At 34.8% G+C, this 12887-nt stretch overlaps 1 protein-coding gene across 1 annotated transcript in view; it reads right to left on the bottom strand.

Annotated features, from left to right (window-relative positions):
- LOC148280669 (uncharacterized) overlaps positions 1–12887 on the bottom strand; it is a 161404-nt gene that overhangs the window by 40910 nt on the left and 107607 nt on the right. Inside the window, exons 30-35 of the mRNA XM_088228025.1 lie at positions 12551–12723; positions 5841–6010; positions 5163–5315; positions 2199–2462; positions 1745–1920; positions 299–1627 (exon numbers count right to left, since the gene is read on the bottom strand). Coding sequence (XP_088084151.1) covers positions 299–1627; positions 1745–1920; positions 2199–2462; positions 5163–5315; positions 5841–6010; positions 12551–12723 — 2265 coding nt within the window. The remainder of the gene's footprint in view (positions 1–298; positions 1628–1744; positions 1921–2198; positions 2463–5162; positions 5316–5840; positions 6011–12550; positions 12724–12887) is intronic.

Genomic DNA, 12887 nt, shown 5'->3' with positions numbered 1-12887 from the left:
ATACTATTGGCATTAGGGCCTGGAAGAGTAAATTCCAGGATAGAAGAAGATGGTGACAAATATTGGAGGAGACCAAGGTCTAAAGCGGGCTGTTGAGATAATGATGGTGAGAATCGCAGTACCTTTACCAAGATAAATTTGGTGAGCATTGGATTTGACAAATTTAGTAAAGAGAACCAAAACCTTTTGCAATATAAAACTGTTTTATGAAAAAACATAAGTTAAAGAAGTGGCACCGAGGAGATAAATATAGCCAAAATAATCATCTGAAAATTAGAAAACATGTTGTTTTACTCACTGGTTTCACTCCACTAATTTCTTCTGAAAGCTGTCTTTTGACTGGTGATTCACTTTCGTCATCAGTTGGTTGTATCTGGGCATCTTCATCAGAGGAAATCTGTAGCGAATCTTCGAGAGAATCGACTCTCAACTTATCGGTATCTGCTTCTTTCAGAGTCTTGACTGTTTCCTGCTCCACAACCTTAACTTCTTTGATAATAAAATCTTCCACAGTCTCCTCAATTAGTTCTTGCTCTATGTTGATTGTGAGTTTAGGGGATTTAGGTGATCTTACGCTTTCTTTTGGGATGTTACCTCGAGGGGTTGCAACCGGTTCTAATTTACCAGGCGTAGTTTTTGTGCTTGACATTTGTTCTTCGAGAAGACCAATCTGTTGTTTGACTGTTACGATTTGGCTTTCGGTTTCCGTTTCTGAATCTGTTGACTTCTTCATGTATTCATTGTCTTCCTCGGATGAAAACTGCACGATTGTTGAATCTGTTCTCATCGCTCTAGGGAAAGACTTTGGTATCTGGCTTCCTTTGAAATAGTTATCGTTGTATTTTTCTCTTGTGTGATCTGCTGATGCTCTGAATGTTTCCTCTGCTTTCATGAGCTCAGCAGCAAAATCAGACACGAGATCAGGACTACCCGGATCTCTGAAGACCCTTTCATGATCATCACTCTGATTAGTTTCGTATTTGCTAGTTGTTCTTTCGACCTGTGATCTCATTTGGTCTTTGATGAATTCTTCAGTGTATTCTGTTATGGTTGTTTGTCTTTCTGTGTGTTTTTTCAGGGCTTCTTCTGTGAGTTTGACGTTGGTCTCAACAAGTTTGGTTTTATGTTCATCGGATAGTTTGACTTTAGTTTCGAACTTATCAGTATCGACTTTAGTTTTTTCTGAGAGCATTTTACTTTCAAAAGAACTGATCTTTTCTTTAAGTGGTAACTCCGCTATATCTCTTACTGTAACTCTTTCTTCTTCCGTTGTAATTGTTCTACTTTTTCCATCTATAATTGTTGTAGTTTCCGTTTTTATTTCAGTCTTAACAATAGGTTTTGTACCGGTTACCGTAACTTCTTCAATTATCTTCGTTTCTGTGATCTTTTCATCTGGTTTTTTCTGCGTGACTTTGATGTCCGAAAAGTCTCCGGAAGAAAATCTAATCATTGATTCATTTCTCACATGTTTCTGCATATGCCTTGGTCCAGCTTTGGGTAAGACTTTTTCTTTTATTGGTTCAACATGCTCAATTGGAGGTGATAACACTGGTTTCAGTGCGTCTTCGTCCTCTGAAGATCTTTTGGACATCTTTCCTATAGGTTCTTTGGACTCTTGTGAACTCTGAAAGAAAATCAATAATTGATTTATAAAATTCTGTTTCGTGAGTATTACTTTATCGCTATAAAAAATATTTAATATTAACACCAACTGTCCATTAAAAGATTAAAAAATAATAACCTGTTGAACAAGGGAAGTCTGTTGCACGTGGAATTTCTTGATTTCTGGATCAATTTGTTTTTTGATTTGAATAATTTCTTCCTTCAACTCTTTCTTTTGTTTGGAGGCGGGGATTTTGGCTGAGCTAAGCTTTCTTGTGATTTGGAGTTTCCTTTCCGCAACGCTCTTTTTAATTCCTAAAAAAAACATATTTAATAGAAGAAAGAAGGACCTACCACAAGTGGAAATACTTCAAAGCTCTCTTATCAAAATGGATTATGTTTTTTTTTACACTTTTACAACTAATAATCTGGTTAGGTTTTTGTCCTGTGATAGCGATATAGACAATCTTAACCAGAGAGCCGATGGTCTTAGCTCTACCACAGCTATGTAGATAATTATTTGAAAATGACCACAAATTTAAAACCCTTGACCAAACACCTTTTTTTTTCAAGTGCAAAATAAATAGTATTACCTTCTTCTTCCTCGCTTTCTTCCGAGGGGGAAAGAGACAACTCCTTTTCACTAAGACCCTCTTGGAAGTCATCCCCATCTTCTTTGTACGACTTTTCTTCTGGAGAGTATTTGGACTCATCTCCTCCGAAGGAGTCATCCATTCCGGGTTCTTTCTTGTCCACCAGCTCTCTCTGCAACCTCTCCAGGGCATAATCATCATCAGCTTTATTGTAGTCTTCCTGTTCTAGAATCGTTCTTTCCAATCTTTCCTTCTCGATGATTTCTGCAAAAAAATACAGACATCGAATTTATTATTTATAAATGAAATAATTCTTCTATTCAATACAGGCTCTAGTATTGTCCACAATGGTAATAAAAATTTTAAAAGTCAATTTTTGCAAGATTTCTTCTAGTATTTGCTTTCGATTTGCTGACTCCGGACTTATTGCTTTCTTCGTAATTTGTCACCGGTAATCTGGAAGACAGTTATTTTTTTATTTTTTTTATTTATTTATAAATTTCATAAAAGGTAATGTCTTTTTAAAATTCTATACATATCTACTTTTACACATCTAGTAAATGTTATCACTGCAACTCTCCAAAAAAAGAGACTAACTCTTGTGCTGGAGAGTGACTTACACTGTTGTAGTTGTTTATTTATAAGAGTTTATATAATTTTAAATACGAGTACATAAAAAGAAAAAAAAACATAGGATTTAAAAAGAAAAAACATAAAACAATAATACATTCATACTAATTAAAATTTAATGTAGTTTTTACACGTGTTTTTTTTCAAAAATTTCTTTAGATTTACTTTAAATTTATTTATTGATATAATATTTTTAATAGTTTTTAGTTCATTGGGAAGATTATTATATTTTTTACACCTTTGAAGACAAAGCTATTTTGACCATGGCTTGTCTGGAATTTAGTAATTTTAATATAATTTAAAAATCCAAGTCGAAAAGCTTGAAAGTTTTTAAAATTTCTTTCGAGATATGTTGACCCTTTTTACTGATTAGTCGTTTTGTTATTTTATGCAGCAAGTTACCACGCAGGTTATGTGTGCGATGTCCGACGTCTATTTTCAGAAAAGTAGTAAATTGTCTCTTGAAAGCTACTAATGCATGCTAGTAAATATCTGTATCTTAAAGCTGAAATGCTGTAAGTCACATTTGGTAAATTGTTTAGGAGAGCGGTTTGAAGTTGTAAAACTGTTTTCCAACTTCAACAAATAAATGTATCTCTCCAAGTAGCTAAAAGCTGATATTTTTAAATCTCCTTTAACGAAAGTTAGCTGTTGGCGGTTTTCCGAAACAAATCCAGTATATTTTTGAACCCATTGAGACTACACATTGAGATCAACTCTTGTGGCAGCTTATTCCAACCATCGGCAACCCTTTTGTGTAGGAAATGCTTCCGTGGATTTAGATTGAATCTCGTTTGCCAGCCTGAGACTGTGGCCTCGAAGACTAACATCTTTTTTAAGCTTGAACATGGGATCCAAATTTAGGCAGCTATAGTGACTGTTGAGTATCTTGTATGTCTCTATCATTCACTCAAGAGAACCACGCGCTGACTATGCTCTAGGACCCGTTTCGTCTGCTCTAAGGTCTGAGAGATTGTTAGGACGATTAGGGTCTTTGCATAGGATTGTTTCTACTTTTGGCATTAGGATAATGGTTTTTGTGAGGAATTCAGTATTATGACGAGAAGTAATTTCGCCTGAGTTCGATAGGGATCATGTTAGGATCTGTGTTAGGATTTTGCCAGTAGTGTCTTGATAATTTAATGTTCCTCTGTGATTAAGTATGGATACGTATTGTTTTTCTTCTGTTGCTTGAGTGCATGTTGTAAAGAGCAAATTATTCTAAAGTTTCTTATATGTATTTGGGTTTTGGGCCGTTGTTTGATTTGTTTGTATTACTACGTTCTTCTTTCTTTCCGAGGCGGGATCTGGAGCGTGCGGCCGCGGTCTCAATTCGGAACTAACACTGTATTCCTTCACTGTGATGGGAAATTAGAAAAAGGTGATTGTGCTAACCATGTATAATTTGACTGATCACAAATTGACAATACTGCAGTGAGGGGTACAATGAAAGCTTTTAAAGTTTCTTTGTTTTGTTATTTCCGTGGTTTGATTGTAAAGAAATATTAAATTTTCGCTTATTTAGTTTTTTTTTAAATGATATTTATATGTGAAACTGAAGAAAGAATCAAGTCTTGGTACACAGTTTCGGGAAAGGGGTGAATGCTCTCATTATCAAGTTACCCCTTTTTCGCGTTCCTGCAGTGTTGTGAGACCGAGAGTTTGGAGTCTTTCCATATATTGAAGCCGTTTTAGGCTCGGCGAAAACTATGAAGCTCCTCTTTGGACTCTTTCCAACAAGTTGCATGGAACTTTTTGAAAACTTGGCTTGGAGGGAGGGAAGCAACCTACAGGGACCGTCATAATAGATCGTCTTAAGTTGCAGTGATGTCAAGACCTTATTTAGCACTGACCTCCATCAATTAGAATAAGAATATCCAAATATGTGAAGATGAGTACCGGATTTTATGCTCTAAGGAGGTTTTTAAGCATAAAAATATGGTTGCCTGGGCATTGACAGGTCTTGCTACAATGTCATTGGCTGGTTTAAGTCACCATTTCGTACAAAGTAAATTAAAACTATAAAGATTTCAACCTGTTTAGAGTACCTACCATTGACATTTTTATTGTGTACCCAGTCAATCTATAATCCCCAATCGTCTGGTAAAATCCACTAACAATTTTTTTTCTGCTTACTCGACCAGCGGTGTTATTCTGAACTGCTCTCGTGACCCTAGAAAACACTTTTATCTTGCGTATTTTTTATTTTAATACGCGAGATAACAGCCTTTTCTACGATTGCTAGAGCGTTTGGAATATCACCCCAGGAGAAGTAAGTTTCTCGGGCTAAAACAATTATGTCTATGTGAAAATACGTATTCGTGTTTTATTTACCTGAGTCTGGACTTTTGTATCCTACAATTTCTTCAGAAGACTGTCTCTCTTGGTAGATGTTTCTCTGAATTCTTCTCTCCACATCCACAGTACTCTGCGGGAGCAAAACATCCTCACGCCCGATACGACACAGGGCGAGCTCCAGAGAATTATCTGGGAATTCAAGAATACATGACTTTTAAACAAATCCAATGAACAAAGGATCCAGCAAAACAGATGTACGAAATACGCTCTGGCTAAAAATTATGTAACTAACCCCTGATGCTAGAGATACCCTAAATTACTCAATAGGATCCCTTATCATGGTGGATTGAAATCAATAAGGCATACTTTTTCAGACGAGGGGACTTGATAGAAAGTTATAAGATAATAAATTATTACTATGACTGCCCCCTGCACGAAATGTACTAATTTAATCCCAACGTCAATTTAAGGGGTAGTAACTGCAAGCTTTATCGACCCCAATTTCACCTCAATCCTAAGAAAAACCTTCTTTCCATCAGGGTAGTTTCATACTGGAATGAATTGCCAAGCCTAGTTGTCCATTCCATTTTGGTCGACCAGTTCAAAAACAATATTTTAATAAATATCTCTGAACTATTTTTTTATTTGAATGCTTTTTTGGAGAAAGAAAAACACAGACAAAAATTGCCAGGAAAAATGGTTGATGTCCCTCACCCTGAGCTTTGTGCCCTCCCTGCTCCCTCCATATCCTCAGCATGAGGGCGGCCTGCTGCGCCCCGTTGGCCCCGCGCTCCCTGACGCTGGCCACTGTGGCTGTGGACACTCCCAGCTCGTACGCCAAGGGCACCCAGTCCATCCCCAGGAGGTTACACATCGCCGTGATCCTGAAAATAGCATAATATTATGATCCCACGTAATAAAGGTAAATAAAATGAATAAAGGTACCTGAATAAAATAATTTATGAATAAACAAATGTGACATTTTCGCTTTTGATAGTCTTGGTATTGTAAAACAAGGTTTCTGGAAATATTATCAAAGAAAGTTGTGTACTTTCGACTTGAAATATTCGTTGAGTTAAAAGGCGTAAGTTCAGAAATTAATGTAGAGAACAAGGACCCCGAGAGAACACTTAGGTCTTATTTATTAGATTTCCTTATACCAGGTTTATATTAAGAAAGAACCATACTCGGTTTAACTATTTATAACCGATATAAAAAAAAGCTTACTTATAAAAATATTTATTACCTAGAAAAACAATTCACAGGTAAATTCATGCTTAATTTTTTAAACAGTCAACACTGATATGTGCGCGTGCGCAGTAACTTTTATAACAACACAAACAAACGTCAAGTCAAATCGAGACTACTGTCAGTGTAATCAAGAATATGGAGAAAACCGTTAGAAAATGAAATCAAAATTAGGAAGAAGAGGAGAAGTTAAAAACGAATCCTATAGTTTATTCGTGTTTTTTTTTTTATCACAATTAATTAAAACACATACAAACATATAACATTTTAGATAAAATTTAAACAAATAATTAAAAATCACTTGAATCGCATTGAGAAGGTCGCAGGGCTTCGAAATTGTTTAAAATTGAAAAAAAAACTATCCATTTTGATTACCGAAAAATATGACGCTTGACAGATCGCGTGCTTATTCCAGCGTTATACCACATAATATGCAGGTATAAGTTTCTATGGTCGCTATTCCAGATTTAAACCGAGTTTGACTCTACGCGAGGTTTAAGTAAAAGTAATACTTTTTGCAATGCCATCATTATTCTACCACTATTCCCAAGCTTAACTTTATGCCCGATTTATAAGTAAGGCCCATTGAGTACCGGCCGAATACACAGAGAATTTACCCTGTGCCCGGCCCATTTTTGTGAAATTTCATGCTTTGTGAAGGGTTTTTTAAAAGTGTCATAATCATAAAAATACCGAGTTAAATCAATTGAAACTTCTTTGTTTATTTCAAACAATTTAATAAGCCATTTTTGTATGATAATTATGCCAACATTGGCCTTCATGGAGAACCACATTGCAATGTTCGCGCATAAACGGATCTCACTTTTTTTTGTGCTTTGTATCCCGGGCCGCGTAAACACGTGATTACAATAACCACGCGTTGTGTCCCGGTCCCGTGTTTTTTTAATGTGGTTTACCAGCAGCGAAAAAGTACTAATAGAAGTCACTAAATGTATTATATAAATAAAAGACAAGTGATACTTTAATCCACAAATTTGGAATATCCAGTGACGGTTTCATCGCTTTCGCGACATCTTCGAGACTGGTATCTTTATTAAGGAGTTCAATGTATTTATACAAAACAGAGGTTTTACCAAGATAGATAATTCAAAATTATATGAAAGTAAATTAAATGAAGTTATTTTTATCTTAAGGATACTTATCAAAAAATTTTCGGGTTAACTAATGAGTTGATATAATGCTATTTTAATAAGTTTAAGTATTTTATTTTTCGTGAGTGTGATTTTTTTCATTTTTTTTATTTATTTATTAATTTACACGCCCTACGGGCTTTTACATAGATTAGAAATTACATTCAAGTGCAGCAGTGAAACATAAGTGTGTAAATTTAGTTAAAATTAAAGATAACATAAGAAAAACTAAAAAATACAATAATAAGTAAAAATAAGGAAATATACCAACATATGTAGGTATAGGGTACATAGAAAAATATTTAATAAATTTACATATGAAAACATACACACATACATATATATACATATAAGTTCATACATTATTATAGAGATACATGAGAAAACAAAATAGTAAATAAAGAACAATATTAAGAAATTTATACAAATTAATTTATAACCTTTTGAATACTTAACCTTTATTTATATAATCACTAAATGTCAAATAATGCATTTTTTTAGACAGCTGGTAAACCACGTGAAAACACGGGGCCGGGACACAGCGCATGGTTTATATAATCACGTGTTTACACGGCTCCGGAATACAAGGTGTTGAAAAATTAGAGGTGACGACAATGCCGCGGACTTTCTAATAATAATTTCTCTGAGTTCACCTAATCATTTTTTTAATTTGTATAAAATTAAACTTTTTCATTCTGTTACAAATTAAGGCATAATAATAAATAACTCTAAAAGTAATAAAATATAGATATCCAAAACAAAAAAAATCTGATAAAACTTTAATTAATACAATTGTATTTTGAAATTCCCGACAAATATGTAAACTCACCCTTCCTTACTCACTCCACCTCACCGTCCCTTACCCTTTCCATACAACTCTCAGTACTAAGCTGTATAATAACTGGATTTTTTATATACACCGCAAGACAAATAAATTTACGAGTTCTCAAAAAAAACTAAAATTGACATATAATGAATTATTCTTGATATTTAATTAGTTTTTTTTATATTGTTTGACATATGTGATGACTACTCGTTATTTCAAGGTTAAAATAAAAAAATCTTAATCATGAATTGTACTTAGAAATTGCCATTATATATCAGGTATCAGATTACCCGAACCTTAGAGACCCATAACGGTTCATTTATGGTCGAGTGTTTGTGATGGAATAATAAAAGACATGTTATTTTTTAATTCATATTTAAGAAGTAGGTTCTTATCGCTTTATTTTAAATTAAAGTATTTTACATTTAAACATATTTATAACATTTAAAAATATTTAGTACTTAGTGAATTCACCTTTATTTTTTATAACATGTAAAATTCTATTATTTAGAGAAGCGTAAAGCGAATCTAAAATTTCTGATGTTATTTCTTCTTCCCAAACTTGAATTAAGTTTTTTTTTAATTCCTCAATGTTTTTTGATTTTTTTTTCCCGACTTTTTTTTTCATAATCGCCCATAAATTTTCTATCGGGTTCAAATCAGGGCTATTCCCGGGCCACGTCAACGATTTTAAGCCAATTTTCTCCTTGAATTCATTGATCTATAAAAAAACAATAAATTATTTATCATGTGGTCACAAAATGCATTTAAAAATATATATATTTGTACTCACAGTGCGGGCTCTATGGCACGGCGCAGAATCGTCCTGAAAAATTGGGTCCGCGGTATACTGCGTAATGTCCTCGATTGTTGGAATAATATGTTTTTTTAACACTTTTTTGTACTGAATGGCATTCATCGTACCCTGTACAAAATTTAGAGGTCCTAAACCGTATGCTGTCATGCACCCCCAAATCATCACGTAGGGTGAATGTTTAACGGTTCGAGTGACGCACGACGGATGATATCTTTCCCCACGTTTTCGTCGAACTATCTTTCTGCCGTCTGGACCAAAAAGGTTGAATTTTGATTCATCAAAGAAAACAACATTTTGCCAATCCTCCAAGGTCCAATTCTGGTGCTCTTTCGCCCAATCCAGTCTAGCCTTCTTCATTTTGTCCGTGAGTAATGGTTTCTTTGCGGGACTCCGTGCTTGGAAACCATGCTCCAACAGCCGCCTGGACACTGTTTTTACTAAAAATGTTGATGTGCTGGTAGACTGCACCTCTGCGTATTTCAGGTGCCGTTAAAAATCGATCGCGCATAACAATTTTTTTTATTAAGCGATCATCTCGGGCAGATGTCACGCGCCCCCGTCCGCTTCCTTTTTTCCGTTCTATGGATCCAGTTTCTTGGATTTTTTTTTAATAAAAACCTCACTGCACCTTCTGAATACCCAACTCGACGAGATATTTCACAATTAGATATGTTTTCTTGCGACAATGTGATTATTTTGGATTTTATCGCAATCGACATTTGCTTTGCACTTTCCATGATTGTTGTGTTATGTTCACTCAAACGCGGGTAAAACAAGACTGTTGAGACATTTTAAAATGTAAATATTGTAGAAAGGTGACACATAGTGTCCTTAATTTATTAAACAAAAGAAAGAGGTATCGATAAAGGATTTCTTAGAAAAAGGGTTCAGTAAAGTCAAGGGGCGCGGTAGCAGGTAAACTCGTAATTTTTTTTGTCTTGCGGTGTATTTTTTTAAAGAAATATTTACACTAATATAATTTACCCAAATATTTAAATTTTGGGGCCATTTTTAACGAGTTCTAAAAACAACAATGCTTTGAGTATCTCCAAATGTTTGCAGACAGGCTGGATTTCCTCCCTAGGGAGTTATTTAATTTTTAGTTATATTTAATTTATTTTAATTTTTTTAGTTATGAATTAACTAACTGGCATAAGAAGAAATCGGCTTCCTAGTGTAATGGTCAGCGCGTTTGCCTACCATGCAAGAGGTCTTGGGTTCGATTCTCGACATGGTTGATATGAAATATTTATTGAAAAGGGTGTTTTACTCTAGAATATTTCATAGTCCCTGGACTGGTAACTGAAGCGTAAGACTCATCGCCTTACCGTAATGTAACAAAATTGATCGAGATATGCCGCGATTGGGGTACCAAACCAGTGCCCAATGCACCATTAGGTGCGGAAAAAGATTGATGTTTTAGAAGACGTATAAAAATTGGAAAATTGTTTTCAGGCGTTGCCTAGAAGGTGCGGTGCATTGGTTCAGCCGGATGAATCTCACCGACATGATAAAGGTTTCAGCTCTTTTACTTCACAAAAGTCAACAGATGGAAGAGTTGAGGAAATGTGGATGTTTAAACATAGGCTGAATGGTGAATGTTACAGTGTGTTAAGTGGCCACTTTAACCAGCCGATGACAGGTCATAAGCTCTGTAAATGCCTAGACTTCCATTATTCCCTTCTCAAAATGTTTTCCCTCAGAGTTGTAAATAACTCACGTAGAGTGGCATTTAAACCTCGGACCTCTGATCCGTGGATCCGCAACTATATACAGGGTGTCCTTTAAACCCTGTCACATCCGAAACCACGATGATCAGTATGGGCAAGAAGACATATTAGCATATTAAAAAAATTTATTAAGAACGAAGAAATTTTTTAAAAAGAAAATATTTAAAAAAACAAATGATTGCGTACTTCTGCAGGGGAGAAGCAAGGGGAGCGCCGCCACGCGGTTGGCGGTATATTAGACTCCCCCCCCCCCTCCTCGTTTCTCTCCTGCTGAAGTAAGCAACCATTTGTTTTTTTTAAATATTTTATTTTTGTAAATTTTATTCGTTTTAAAAATTTATTTTAATGTGTTAATATGTCTTCTTGCTCATACTGATCATCGTGGTTTCGGATGTGACAGGGTTTAAAGAACCCCTGTATTCATTAAAATGTACACCTGATGATGGGAATTCGAAATACCTAAAACAAGTTGTGTTCTAGTATCAAACTTGTGTGTGGTATGATTTACAAAATGTTTAATTTTAAATACTACTTAAATGTTATTCCACAAAAAAAATGCTGAAAAACAATTTATATAAGGAGAAGGACTTTTGTTTTTCTCCTTTTGGCAGTGGTCCCAAGATCGCACTCGATTTTTTATAGATTAATTGATTTGGATTTTTTTGGTGATTTTGTGTGTGTTCATGACTGATCGTTACTGTTAAATCCCTGCTTCCGCGACTCACCGCTAGAAGAGGAAGTGACGCTAGGACTGTCGGATTCAAGCCAATGACGGCCGGATTTAAAGAAGATGGCGGACTGACTCTCGAATTAAATACAAACAAACCAAAAAAATATAAATATATGGGCAAACCGTGTATAGAAGCGATTATGCGCAGCTTACCATTATATTTGACTAACTATAATAATGTTTTACTGTAACTTTATTTACAGAAAAACAAATATATAATTAACATTTATTTTAATTAAGCTTGCCTAGCGCCTGCGGTGAGCCAAGAAACTAGCCGACTATTCCATCTTATTTTTTCATGCAAATAAGTATACTATATTTTAAATGTATTAACCCCAGTGCGTGTTTTTTCTCCAAGATTAAGCTTGCAGATTACACAAATTATTTGAAGATTCTTAATTTGGAAAACAGTATTTCAATCATTTTTTCTTAAGGACTATATTTCTTTGAGATGGTACTTTTGACATAAGACCATAATTACTTTCATGCGTCATATTGCGGGACATATAGCGCTCCACGCGGCCGTTTTTAGCACTATTAATTACTAGAACAATTCGGCCAGTTGACATTTCAATTGAATACCTTATATCGACTGAATTCATAGTGGTATTTTTCATTTATTTTTTAATGAATTTAGTAATGGATAATATATCTATATAATATAATATATCAGGAAGTTACATCGTTTGAGTTGATTTCATGGATGAGAGTTGTTGTATCACACAGAACCACAGAAAAATATCAATTTATAGCATATATTACTTACATTATATTATGTACCTCCTATGTAGGTACAAATATATGATATTTTTTTATAGCTTACCTGTAAATAAAATCACCATTCGCCACTGCTATTTGCCTACCCGTTTAGTGATGTTGCGTAATGGTTTGTTTTGTATAATTTTGTTCAAGTAAGCGTTACCTCGAATCGCTGAGTCTATCTGGCCACTTGAATTCCACATCGTCGGGAACAAAGTGCGCCTTGATTTGAACCAGCTCCTCTTCGTCCTCTACCCTGGACTTAGCGATGTAAAGCGGCAGGTTTAATTCCATCGGAATCACTTCCTCCGGCAAGACAATGTTCAGCACGCAGATCTGCAAATGACAAACAAACCATCGGATTCGACTAGTTGTTTTATTTATTTGCTTTTAAAAATACGAATCATCATCACCATTATGTCATTTCCCTATCAACAATCATTGGTGCATATGGCGCTGCATTATAACTCCGATTCCACAATATCATTTAAATTCAAATT

Source organism: Micrasema longulum, unplaced genomic scaffold (assembly GCF_059751315.1).
Source record: "Micrasema longulum isolate JH-2025_06_02 unplaced genomic scaffold, ASM5975131v1 h1tg000554l, whole genome shotgun sequence".
NCBI lineage: Eukaryota > Metazoa > Arthropoda > Insecta > Trichoptera > Brachycentridae > Micrasema > Micrasema longulum.
The sequence above is the reverse complement of the archived record's forward strand: the minus strand, read 5'-3'. Positions and strand labels throughout refer to the sequence as shown.